At 49.8% G+C, this 11806-nt stretch overlaps 1 protein-coding gene across 1 annotated transcript in view; it reads right to left on the bottom strand.

The window, feature by feature from the left end:
• TGME49_207865 (GCC2 and GCC3 domain-containing protein) overlaps positions 1–11806 on the bottom strand; it is a gene marked incomplete at both ends in the record, with an annotated part of 36948 nt that overhangs the window by 20848 nt on the left and 4294 nt on the right. Inside the window, 16 exons of the mRNA XM_018779398.1 lie at positions 308–362; positions 949–1075; positions 1388–1646; positions 2257–2451; positions 3132–3337; positions 3689–3836; positions 4340–4472; positions 5155–5283; positions 5912–6159; positions 6514–6665; positions 7698–7821; positions 8053–8124; positions 8782–8995; positions 9545–9679; positions 10078–10266; positions 11063–11386. Coding sequence (XP_018638507.1) covers positions 308–362; positions 949–1075; positions 1388–1646; positions 2257–2451; positions 3132–3337; positions 3689–3836; positions 4340–4472; positions 5155–5283; positions 5912–6159; positions 6514–6665; positions 7698–7821; positions 8053–8124; positions 8782–8995; positions 9545–9679; positions 10078–10266; positions 11063–11386 — 2710 coding nt within the window. The remainder of the gene's footprint in view (positions 1–307; positions 363–948; positions 1076–1387; positions 1647–2256; positions 2452–3131; positions 3338–3688; positions 3837–4339; positions 4473–5154; positions 5284–5911; positions 6160–6513; positions 6666–7697; positions 7822–8052; positions 8125–8781; positions 8996–9544; positions 9680–10077; positions 10267–11062; positions 11387–11806) is intronic.

The raw sequence follows: 11806 nt of genomic DNA, 5'->3' as shown, positions 1-11806 counted from the left end.
GAGTCTTCCCTTTTTCTAGTGAAGAATCAGACTGGTACACACACAGGAGCAAACGTCTACGCACACCGAGCAGTTCGTGTCTAACGAGGGAGTTCCACTTCGTCGTTCGTTCTACGTGAAGATACCGCTCCTCCCCTCTAGCGGTTTCCAGGTAACGAGGATATCTCGGAAGGCCATCATGGCCAACCTGAGTACGAATGTGTATCTCTTCGCGCGCATATGAAAACGAAAACACATCTTCGTCGACTTCAACAAATAACCCGGCAAACGAAACAACGGGTGCGACAGTCGTGTTCTGTTTCGACACCTTCTGGACAGTAGTAGCCGGCCTCGCATTGTTCCTCTTTTCCTGAGTTGCACGCCTGCGAACCGAATAAACAGGGAACTCAACCGATCGCGTCAGCTACGTCACCGGCCAGAATCTGTCGCACTCGACAGATTTCTTCGATTCGTAGACACTATATGTGAGACTGCCATCGGTACGCCACGGTCACAGTATCTTGTGAAAAAGTGGCATTCCTCTGTAATGAAACCGAGACTGGTGGCTCCTCAACTCTTCAATTACCTCACAATGCGAAACGTGTGCAGGGAAAAAATTCGCAAAGTGCGGAAATCTTTCTGCTCGCAGAGAAAGCTAGTCGTTGCACGGACCACCTACCAAAACGTGTCCGTCCCCCTTTCAACAGGCAAATAGTTAGGCTCGTATACCATTCTCCTGTTGTTAGGATTGACACGGCAGTCTCTTGTCACTCGCCTCCAGACGATCTGTTTGTATGTCTCCCCGTACGAATACCCTATCGTTTACATGAAAGGAACGAACTTTGGATGTAGCTTCTGGTGGCTCCGATGCTGATATGTGTATGTTCCCCTTTTGGTCTATCTGTACAGGGACTCCTTATTAAATCTGGACACTTGTGCAATCTGGTATTCCCACGTGGGGAAACGTACGAATCCTGGCGGGCAAGGAGTGCAGTCCGATTCGCCCTTTGCTCCAACGCCTGCTTTTGTCGTCGTTCCTGGAGGACAGTGGACTGGAGTTTCGGTACCTTCTGGACAGAAATGCCGGTCGGGGCACCTATGTAGACACAAAGAAGCGGAACCGAACAATCGCGCCTGTTGAGACAGACGAGATCTTAAAGGCGTCACCCTGAGATCTCCGACAAATTTTCGGAACCGGAGATGAACATGCTAAAGGCATTTCTCCGAGAAGTGAAGCTCAAGCACTTAAACGCTGCCGCATACTATGGATATGAGGGTCAAAGTCGTATGAACCCTTCAAGAAGAGCTACGCATCATTTCTGTTACCAACATCCCGTCGACGCATGGCCCTCATCAGCTTGTGCTTAGCGCAGAATCGATGAAACAGCAGTGGAACCAGCAGACTGACTTCTGGGACGTCGCACCACCGCCTTGGCAATACGTTCCAGCAGCGCATTTGGTGCAGGCCATGAGGCTGCTCGCCATCGTATTAGGGCCTTGGTAGACAACATTCTCCTGACGGTCTTGTGGATATTCTGCAGGCTCGGTGCCACTTGGATCAGCGTTAAAATGTCGAGTGCCAGCAGGGCACGTGACAGGATGCTCCATTCCCGCAAGATGGCATATTTTCCCCTCAGGACAAGGTTTGCACGGCTCTGTGGCTCCCGCTGTGAAAATTAGGCAGACATCAAGCAGACGACAAAGAACAGGAGGGTTCCAAGTGTGTGAGGAAGACGCAAAGAAGTTCATGCAGCTGTGCCATATCACTCTGGGAAAGGCTGCAATCCGGGCAAATACATCCCCGAGCGAAAGCCTAGCAAGTGAGGTGAAACACTCCGGTGAAAGCTGTATACTTCAAAAGAACTAATTGGTTTTTCACGGACCATCCCCGTTCTACGGAAAAGCAGTTCCTAACTCAGAATGTGTAAAGGAATAAACCCTCATGAATGGCCACTTTTTCAACACCGTTAGCTCAGTGTTGGAATGACGCAAAGCCTCTCAGGTTCCGACTGGTACGGCCCGCTAAACAGTCACCTTTGATATTCGTCGAGGCGTCTCTCTCTCTCTATATATATATATATATATCGTGCATGTGAGTGGAAAATTTTACCGTGTCATGTCACGCTAGTGGCCTCTTTGTGTGGATATAATATATGTATATATATGCGTGCATCTACTTTTTTCACGCATGTGCCGTGAGTTGGCCCATCTAAATCGCGATGGACTACAAAAAGGTAATCTTTGGTCGGAGCCACTGCAACACATTCGGACACTCACGGCCTCCAGGTGCATAAGTTCCAGGTGGACAGTTGATCGGGGCCGATCCAATCCGACAGATTTGCCCACGGGGGCACTGCGTGCAGGTGCCGCCTAGTGACAGGTTTGTTTGGCCGAATTTGCAATATCGAAAGGCTCCGAAGTGCGCCAAACCGGTTGTCCTGTCCCCGTTAGACAGCGTGTAGCCTTCTGTCACTGAGTTCAAAAAGCAAAGCAACAGAACTCAATTTCGTCATTGGTGACCCATAGTTGCCACAAGTGTCTCACCTTTCTCCCCACGCAAAGGCTCTCAACCGCCGGCAGTTCCAGGACTCCACTTGAAAGTCTCTCTCAATCTACCTCAACGGTCACTATTCTGCAAGCGGTTGCCTGGCAGTGCCGAAGCGCTGTGGACACTGGGACCACGACGCACGAGGGGAAAAGTCTCGTAAAAGAGACAATCAGGGAACAGATTAACTCATTTGGGTTCTACGGGGTGGATGAAACTGGCGCCGATGCACTCCGCCTTAGCCACGAGAAAACATCGACACGCGAAAGAGGCCACCTAAGGTGGCGCCAAGGCTTGCGGTCGCCCAGCATGTGGTGTTGTTCAAGGGTAGGAAGAACCAAATGTGAGAGCAAAGAAACTGAAAGGTGGCGGGTGTGAACATGTTGAACATGTTCTGAAGACGATCCATGAACATCTTGGGCACCAAAAGGCCTTCCTGGCTCCTCTAGAAAGCCTTGCTCGCATGTCTACGAGACGCTGACCATCAATCGGCTCCCAGTGGTTTACGTGAGTGTAAGCTATTTGCGCGGCGGATGTTAATTGAATGTGTGCCCAAATGTCGAATCGTCGTGATAATGGAAATGAGACATAATCTTTCTGTGCTTACAAGGAGGCGACTTGAGGGGCCTCAAAGTGCCTTCTGGGCAATATTCATTTGCTGCACATATTGTCGGGAGCTCGTTGGTATTGTAGGGACAGTACACCCCTGCACCGCAAGGCTGGCAGCCGTCATGAGAGGTGAACGCGATGCCCCAGGAGAACGTTCCAGGAGGGCAAACCTTGACTTCGATCACGCCGGGTTCTTTGTAAAACCTGACAGAAGAGAAAAACGCGCTTACAGTCTCTGCGAACTAGAAGGCAGCAAATCCGAACACCGCATGATATGCATCCTAGCTGAAAACGGCTTTTGAATCTTCCTTGAAGTTACCATTCGCCAGATCTGCGAACGACTACGCTGGGCTGCCCGAAAAAGCAAAGGGTATCCTCATTTCTCCTCGACGCCACTACGCTCTGCTTTCACCACAGCATATGCAAGAGCAGCGCCAAGTGGACTGCCCAGGCAGTCAAGAAACCTCTCGAGAAAAATTTCCTCCAATGGGTCTCTCAGCTGAGCACCGACGCAGGGTGTCAAAGGATCGAGTGTTGTTGCTGCATGTCTCTTACGGTCCGTTCACGTATCGACCGGTATTCGGACCAGGCTCCCGCTCGGCACAGAGGTGCCCCGCCTCACAAGGGCGGCAGATGCCCCCTGCTTCTTCCGCGTAGAATCCGGCTGGGCAAGGTACGGCTTTGCCTAGAATGCACTCGTGACCTGCAAAACGGCAATCACTCCAGATACAAATGCGTTATTTATGAGAAACAGATGAGGTGATCGGTCTCTAACTGACTCGAGTGAGAGACACACCGCCCTGTTCTGTAGCGATTCGTTTCCCCTGTTAGACTGTCTCGCTGGTGGGTGTCGACATGCTACGGTGTTTCAAGTTCCACTGAACAACGGTATGACATACTGCGCGTGAAAATACCCTTCCTTCACTCTCTCCACCTATGTGTCACACGTGTTCACCAAAGACAGCTCATCGTCCGCCATCGGCATGCCTTGGCCCTGTTGCCTTCTCCGCAGTGATAAGAGAAGGGAGGGCTGGATCCGTACAACTCTCCACTCGGCCTCGCGTTCAACTGAACGCCATTGGTCTTCGTTTACTAAAACCAAATTCTATTATGTTTTTCATCACCCCCTTTGTAAAGTGTATTGAGCATAGTGGTATAAAGTGTATGGTTCAGAAAGCAACATCCGTGGAGAAGCTATATCCGTACCGGCAGGGCAAGGAATACAACGTGAACGATCAGGGTCCGGGATCTCCTCCGGCGAATAGCAGATGTTCACATGTGCGCTGTGTGAGCAGTACGTATCTCCTCTGTCATCACACCTGAGGCACTTCGGGTTTCTCTGACAAGCGCCACGGAATCAGCGAACAGGAAGGTTGCTCATCGGTAGGGCTTTTCGTCTGATCTCAGACAAAGGTGGCATCATATCAAGTCCCTCTACGGTTATTGTTGTCTTGCGTAAGAACATACGTCTAAGCGGATATATAATGGAAATCTGTATCCCCAAAGCGGAGCGAAGAGCGTAGCCATATCGCCATCTGAAAAACTCGCTGCATTTAGGCTCAATCGTGGCAGTCATAAGATACCTGTACCACAATGAAATCGAGATCTACCTTTAAGTCAAACTCGGATTGTTCGGCTTTCAAGTATTTTACATGCTTGCACTAGCCAAATGAGTGGCTCTGTCGCTCTGAAAGAGTCCTTTCGCGTGGATGAGGGGCTCTGAAAGATTCACTTCTCCCTCTACTGCACAATGTGAAAAATCAGATCCCAGAATGATCGCCTCTTTGTGTGCTTGTTGGCGCCTGAGTGTGTGCGGACTTATTGGAGTCCGCTACTACTGCCTCGAAATGACAGATCATTAGAACATCCCAAATGCTTGTATGTTGGTGTTGCTTGCAGTACGCCGCAAACTGGGACATTTGCACGACGTTATTTCTAGTGAAAGAACCCAGGTTTCAAGAGCACTGAGAGAGATGCCGCTCTCAGCTGTATCGGATGTGGTATCGTGTGGCAACACTTACAAGGAATGATCGCGTCTTGTCTGGGCATTTTTGAGTGCGCATCAAAGGTGCATCCGGGCAGCTGTAACCTTCGGGACAAGGCGTACAGCGGTCAGCTCCTGGGCCACTCATCATGCCATACGGACAAGGCTGGAAAGCAAACAAAACAAAGCACAAGAATAGTATCAAATTTCGACATGACTTCGTTTACTCAGATATTGCACTGCCTCATTTTCCTATGCCATTCGAAAAACAGAGAGAAATACGGCGATAGCGACAGAGCTAGATATTCCGCAACGTTATACGCCAATAAACTCCTGCTGTTGTGTGTTCCTGTCAGCGGAACCGGAACTCAGGCAGATCAGTCTGTCGGCATCACAGAAATGAAGTCTCCTTAGAAATTCGGCATCTCTGTTGTATTTATTAAAGATGAATTTACAGTTATATTTTCTACACAGAAATTCTTTTTAACTCTGGTATTATCTGGAACATAAAAAAAACTATTTTTTTGAATACTGAAAAAATTTTATTTAATTAGATTTATTTATTACATAAACTACCATGTAATAAAGTTTTTAATAAACTATTAAAAATCAGGAGGGGTTACTCGTGTTTTTCGAGATCCACCCTTTCGTATTTAGACACACACATGTACACATGTATACATACAATATCTTAATAGTAATGTGCTCCTCACTGTAGCTGCCAGCTCTCGGCATGACGATAGATATCACCGATAACCACTGAAGCATTTGACGCGCTTTAGACTGGTGCTCACCTCCGGTGGAAGCCAGGGCCTTGCGCAGTAGAACCCAGCTGTACACGGTTTGGGCTGTATGGATTGCTGTGGACAGTATGTGCCCCGAGGGCATGGTGTGGGCATGACGAACAACTTCGGGCAGTAGTTTCCCGCCGGGCAGGGGAGACAGTAAGATCCACCAAGTTTGGGATAGAAGAAGTAGCCAGGATCACAGGCCTCGAACGTCCAGTGGTCTCTATGCGGTATATGCATTCCGCAGATGACCTCTAAAAAGACACGGGCAATAAGTCCACCACAAAATACGATTTCTGACCAGCGAAACGCATTCTGCCTGGGAGGCCTACTTCTTCAGTCCGCCGAGCCACGTCGCCTTCCGTCTGTCGCAGCCGAAACGTGCAACAAAAACTCGAAATTTGATCGGGAAGAAGTTGTGCATTTGTTCGAGTGTGCTAGAACAAGCCAAATTCAACGTTGCATATGGGATTGATTCCTGTTCCTTCTCAGTTTAGTTTTCTTTGCTTCAGGAGGCGTGAAACTCCGGATGCCCTGGATTCAGAATTGCTAGGAGGACCATTTCTGTATTCCACTTGTTGCAACTGTTTTCGCAGGGACACGCTCACCCCCCGCTGGGCAGAGATCAGGACAACCATTGCGAGACATCGGATGTTTGCCATCTCCGCACTTCTCCGGTTTGAGCAGCGGATGTGGACACCGATGGCCCCGAGGGCACGGCCGACATTCCCACTTATCGACATCTCCAACGGTAGATTTCCTAAATGCAAGCGAGGAAAGGGAACCCAAACAGACGGCCAAAGTCCACAAAACACCAAGGGCAGTGCTTCTCGGCAAAGCTTGGTTAGAGGTGTCTTCTCTTCTGCCTCCCTGTCCTGCATTACCCTATACCCCCCTCCAGGTCTTGAGTTTCCAGTGCTGAGTGTTCGACTCACTCGAGCATCCGGTGCTGTTTCAGGCGTATGGTGAACCTCTGTTCTGTCTCGCCGTTGTTGGCATAGCGCCCAAGCGTTAACAGCAAGCCAGGGCAAAAGGTACCGCCTCCTTTGGCAAATTGCCACCCCACCTTCCCCGGAAACGCACAAACTGTAGAGATTCGCTAATTTATCAGCTAGATGAATTATTTTAGATCTTGGTGAAGTATCAAGAGCTATATATATGTATATATATCTGGGTGTCCAGAATCCGGCCTCAACTCTCCTCCCCTCCTCGCCCGCACAATTGGAGAGAAAAGGATCCGCGAGAGCGTTCAGGGAAGTAAACAGTATTGCTGAGGAACGGGGACAAGCCCAAGTTCAGCTAATGTACCAGTCAATCTCTAGAGTTGATTTATATGAAAACCTAATGCCTTTCGAGCACAGGGAATACCCACACAGAACACAGCCCTAGTTCTGTGAACGCCTCGTCTTTGTTCAGCGCCTGGCTGATGAACACTTCATGCTCTCGCGCTCGTTGAGCCATCCAAAGTCAGTTGTGTGCCCTCCTGTGCAGTGGCGAAAGACACGTTACTAGGCTTGTCATATCTGCGCCGAAATCTGACTCCACGCAAGTGGAATCATGAAGGCTAAAATGCTGAGCTCCAGTTCTGCATGGTTGATGTATGTAGCGTCTGAGTGTCACCAGAGACATGGCCTCAAACGCTTTTCTAGACGTCGCACACACCCGTCTGTATCTCTTAACTGGAGTCATATTCAGTATCCCAAGTACCATAACGTATCTTTTTATTCGATTTGAGTTTTTTCGTTTTTTCACCCGTTCAGAATCCCAGCAGATGGACTGTCGTTGAACGTACTGCAGGCTTTGGCCAACCGGGCAGACGGTGGCCGTCATTTTGTCGCCGCTGGTGAGACCGGGGCGGTAGATGACCACGGTAAAGCCGTAGACGGGTAACTCTTTGTTGTTCTCTTCCCATGACACTGAGGACAAACGCACCAGTCCAACATCCCGCCCGAATCTTTGTGAAGCCACGTCACCACTGCGACATGCATTTTATTTTTACCACTGCGTGGGCGGTTGCGACCCACATTTGGCTGTTATGGTTGTATGCGAGAAGCGAACGAAGAGGCTTGTATTGTTCCATCATCATTCTTGAAGCCCTATCAACGTTCAGGTGTTCCCTTAGTTCCCGGCACTTCGCGCTCACGCACCTGAGTTGTAATTTTCGTCGGCGGATTCTGCGATGACTTTACAGAACGCCTTGTACTCAGGACCAAGAGTCGCTGGAAGCAACAGAGCACAAACACTTCAAAACCGCCAGTCAAACACACGTTGTTTCGAGTCCTGCAAGTTTTGGCGCTGTAAGACAGACCGCACGCTCCCCTCGAAGCTGAGAGGTGCCTCTCAGGTGGCGCCTTTCTTCGTTCATCGGGTGGGACGCATTTTTTGACACACGGAAATAGAAGACCCTGGAAACATCGACGTAAGATCCAGAAACGCCAATAGTGGCATGAGTATCTCCAGGATGTGCAAAGTACGTCGGACCCCTATCTCCGTACAAACACTGTACAGCGCTGTAACATCCCGCTCAGAGGCTCTGTAGGGATGACGCGCGCTCTCCACTGAAGCACACATGCCGGATCCTCTGCAAATCTGTGCGGATCGATAACGTACACCTGCATGATACAGAGTGTGGAACAGCCTGCCATCACGTGCAACAGTACGCTTTAAGCAGCTCTGTGGTGTCCCGAAGAAAAGGATATACGCACAGGAGTCAGCGAGCATGTTGCCTGTGCTGGAACAGTTGCGTCCCGCACGCACGCACATATAACTAAGGGAGCGTTGCCCAGGAGAAAAATAGCAAAGAGTGCATCCAAATGGGTGAAGGGCAATAACTGAGGCATCACATAATTTACGCTGGGCTCCAGCGGATGTCACACCTTCCGAAAAGTCAGCGTGCAGGGTGACAGACTGAGTGGTATTCCAGTCCAAGGGCTGAATCAACAGCGATTCGTGGTCTTCGAAGTCGGCTCTTATGTGAGCCCCATCGCACTGAACCCGAATCGTCACAGGGCCAACAGGCTGCGAGCGAAGCCGAAATGATGCTGAAGCTGCAGAGCCCTCTGGCACCACAGCCGTATCTTCGAACTCGAACTGCAGACATAATCAGCAGAAAGGCAGTCACTCGTATGTGAGTCCGCAAAGCAAGCGAAAGCCTTTAGCCATGAAAAAGCAAAAGCCGACTACACGCTCTACGATACGTTTGCAGACAGAATGTGGAGAAGTCTGCCGTATGGAACTGCGGCACTTCAATTCGACCGTGTCTGTCTTTCGAATGATGTTGAATACGCATCTGGTTCAGTGAACCGAGCACTGAAGCCAGAGCTCCATTGCTGCTTGAAAGAGACACAGAGGCATACTCAGGCGGAGCGTCTACCCTGGCCCTGCGGCACTATAGGCGACCTCTTTAGCACAACGGTAACCGGGTAAACTCGAGGCTTCAGCGACCGCGTGGCGGAACCGCATAAGTGTGTATGTCTCAGTCTGACGGGTACGGCAATGGCCGACAGCGTGCCAGGGTCTGCCTAGCCGGGCTGTTCGTGCCTTTCGGTGTCCAGGGTGCCGTTTGAATACGCCACAACCAAAAAGATGTGAACGATCAGAGGGCAACATCGGCAGAGCTCAGAGCTAGCTGCTACTCACTCCAGCTCTGTCATTGTCGCGAACAGCGATTCCGATGCTTGTGGAAGCCATGACGAAGTTATCATCGCTCATCACCGTCTGGGCAATCTGTATCACTTCGATCTGGTTCCATGTTAGCGTCTTTCTGTTCTTCTCCTGGAGAGGGACACGAGCTCCGAAAGCGTAAATGAAAGCGTAAATCAATCTCATTTGCTTCCACATACCCCTTTTTATGCACTGGCGCCAGACCATCCTTAGCATCATGCGTAGAGACAACGCAATCCACCACTGCAGTGAACGTATGTCTGCATAGAGTAGAAAGGCTGGAAATTTGTTTGCTCCTCTCGTATAGCAAGCAGCGGCTTTCCACCTTGGTGGAAAGTGTCTCAAATGCATGGAACTATTGCTTGTAACGGGTGGTATCTCCCTCGCCGTAGAACTTCTGAAGACTCATTTAAACTGCATTATGTATAGATAGCAACAACTCTTTGCTCAAGGTAAAGTTTCTCTGTACTCCTGGGTAGTCCAGTGCGTCAGGGTGGGTTCGGCCTTACCGGTGGTAGAGCTATGTTGTCGTCTTCGGTGTTCACGGACACATTTCTAGGCGTTTGCCAGTCGTCACGCGTGAAGACCAGCACTTCAGGGTCCAGGACCACCGACCGACTTCCCAGCGCTGACTCCATTTTCACTGTCACATTCGTCCCCGGTGAGGGTGGCATCGAAAGCCACACCGTATAGGACATCTGAAAACAACAAGGCTGCATCTTACACAGTTTTCATCTTCCTGCCTGCGTTCATCCGTCAGCTGAGTATTTCACGGGAAGCACACTCATGCCCAACGCAGAGCACTGGATTGGTTACTACGGGAACTGTGCCCCCATTAATAAGAATCATAATTTAAGGCACCAGTCATGCAACGCAAATCAGACAATAACTGAAGCTAGGCTCCCTGTAACACATTGAAAAATGTTATTCGCAGGTCTCTTTAAGCTACCGCCTTTAGCCACTCCGAGAACGCTCTCACAGTGGCTTGTCCAGATCCTGTATTAGAACCTTTGTGTTACGAATAAATAATTTCTAGTTGGAAGACGTGTTCAGGGTTTCACCGCGCAGTGCGTTATGCGGTTTGGCCTCTCCAGAGAGCCCTCGGATGGTTCTGATTCGCTACCGGGGGCCCGTCTCAGTATCGGACGCTGACATGGTTCGCTTGTACGCAGCACCGGATCTTGAGCGACAGGCAATCCAACTGCGTCTCGTTCACAGCACCGGACACTGAAAAATGAAACCTCAGCTTTGCCGTTTTTGGGGATGAGACTGACGGAGAACCATTTTTAAACTTCGTAACTCTGGCAGTGGTCGCAAGACTAACCACTCAGGTGCACACAGTCCAGGCGGACGACTGACGCTGGCCATTCAAGGCAGTCGAAAACTAGAGTACATCCCTTTGTTCTGGATAGCCCTTCGATTCTCATGGTGAAAACTTATGTGGCTTGAGCACTTATTCTGCCGTTAGAACCCATACAAACTGTAGCAGCTAACCTGTTCACCTTCCATACGAATGGTGGAAGGAACTTTAGTGAACACACGGCGCTTGTCATCGTCGACAACGCGAACCATGAGATTTCCTTCGGTAATGAAAGCTCGGTCCTCGTTAGCGGCTTCGCTGCCACCTTCCACGAAGTCAATGAAGTGCTCTGTGCCTTCGGGGGCCTCGCCGCTATCGATTTGCCATTTTACATTTCCATCGTTCCATATGGTATCGGCCGAACTCATCGTGTGGTGAATGATATAGTCGCCCACAAAGAGCTCGTCTGCAATGTTTGTCAGTTCGATGGAGGCGACGATTTCGTTGTCGTCTACAACCTGGTCAGTTACACAGTGGAATGCTCGTCATGAAGAATGTGTTTGTGCTTTCCATTTTTGAAGAGAATGGGGAAACGTGATCACCTGAATGTACTGCTACGTTAACACGTACAGGTTGTTGCTTGAGTTTCAACACAGCTGTGGCAACAATAGGCATATGTGACTATGTAGCCGCAAACGAAATGGCACGTCTCGTGACGCCCGTGAAAAAGTCTGTATGGGACAGGGAACCTAGGAAACCGCCAGAATTTCCTTCTTCAGTCGCCAGGTTCCGCTATGGTGCATCCTGATTCATTATGTAGATCTATTTTCCTTGACACGCTCATAGGCATTAACGCACCACTAATAAAGAGAGCAGTCACTGTCAGCCTAAAGGATCCGGCGGTCGAGAGTCTGTCCGAGTACTGCGTTACGTCTCAC

Source organism: Toxoplasma gondii, chromosome Ib, assembly GCF_000006565.2.
Source record: "Toxoplasma gondii ME49 chromosome Ib, whole genome shotgun sequence".
Classification (NCBI taxonomy): Eukaryota; Apicomplexa; class Conoidasida; order Eucoccidiorida; family Sarcocystidae; genus Toxoplasma; species Toxoplasma gondii.
The sequence above is the reverse complement of the archived record's forward strand: the minus strand, read 5'-3'. Positions and strand labels throughout refer to the sequence as shown.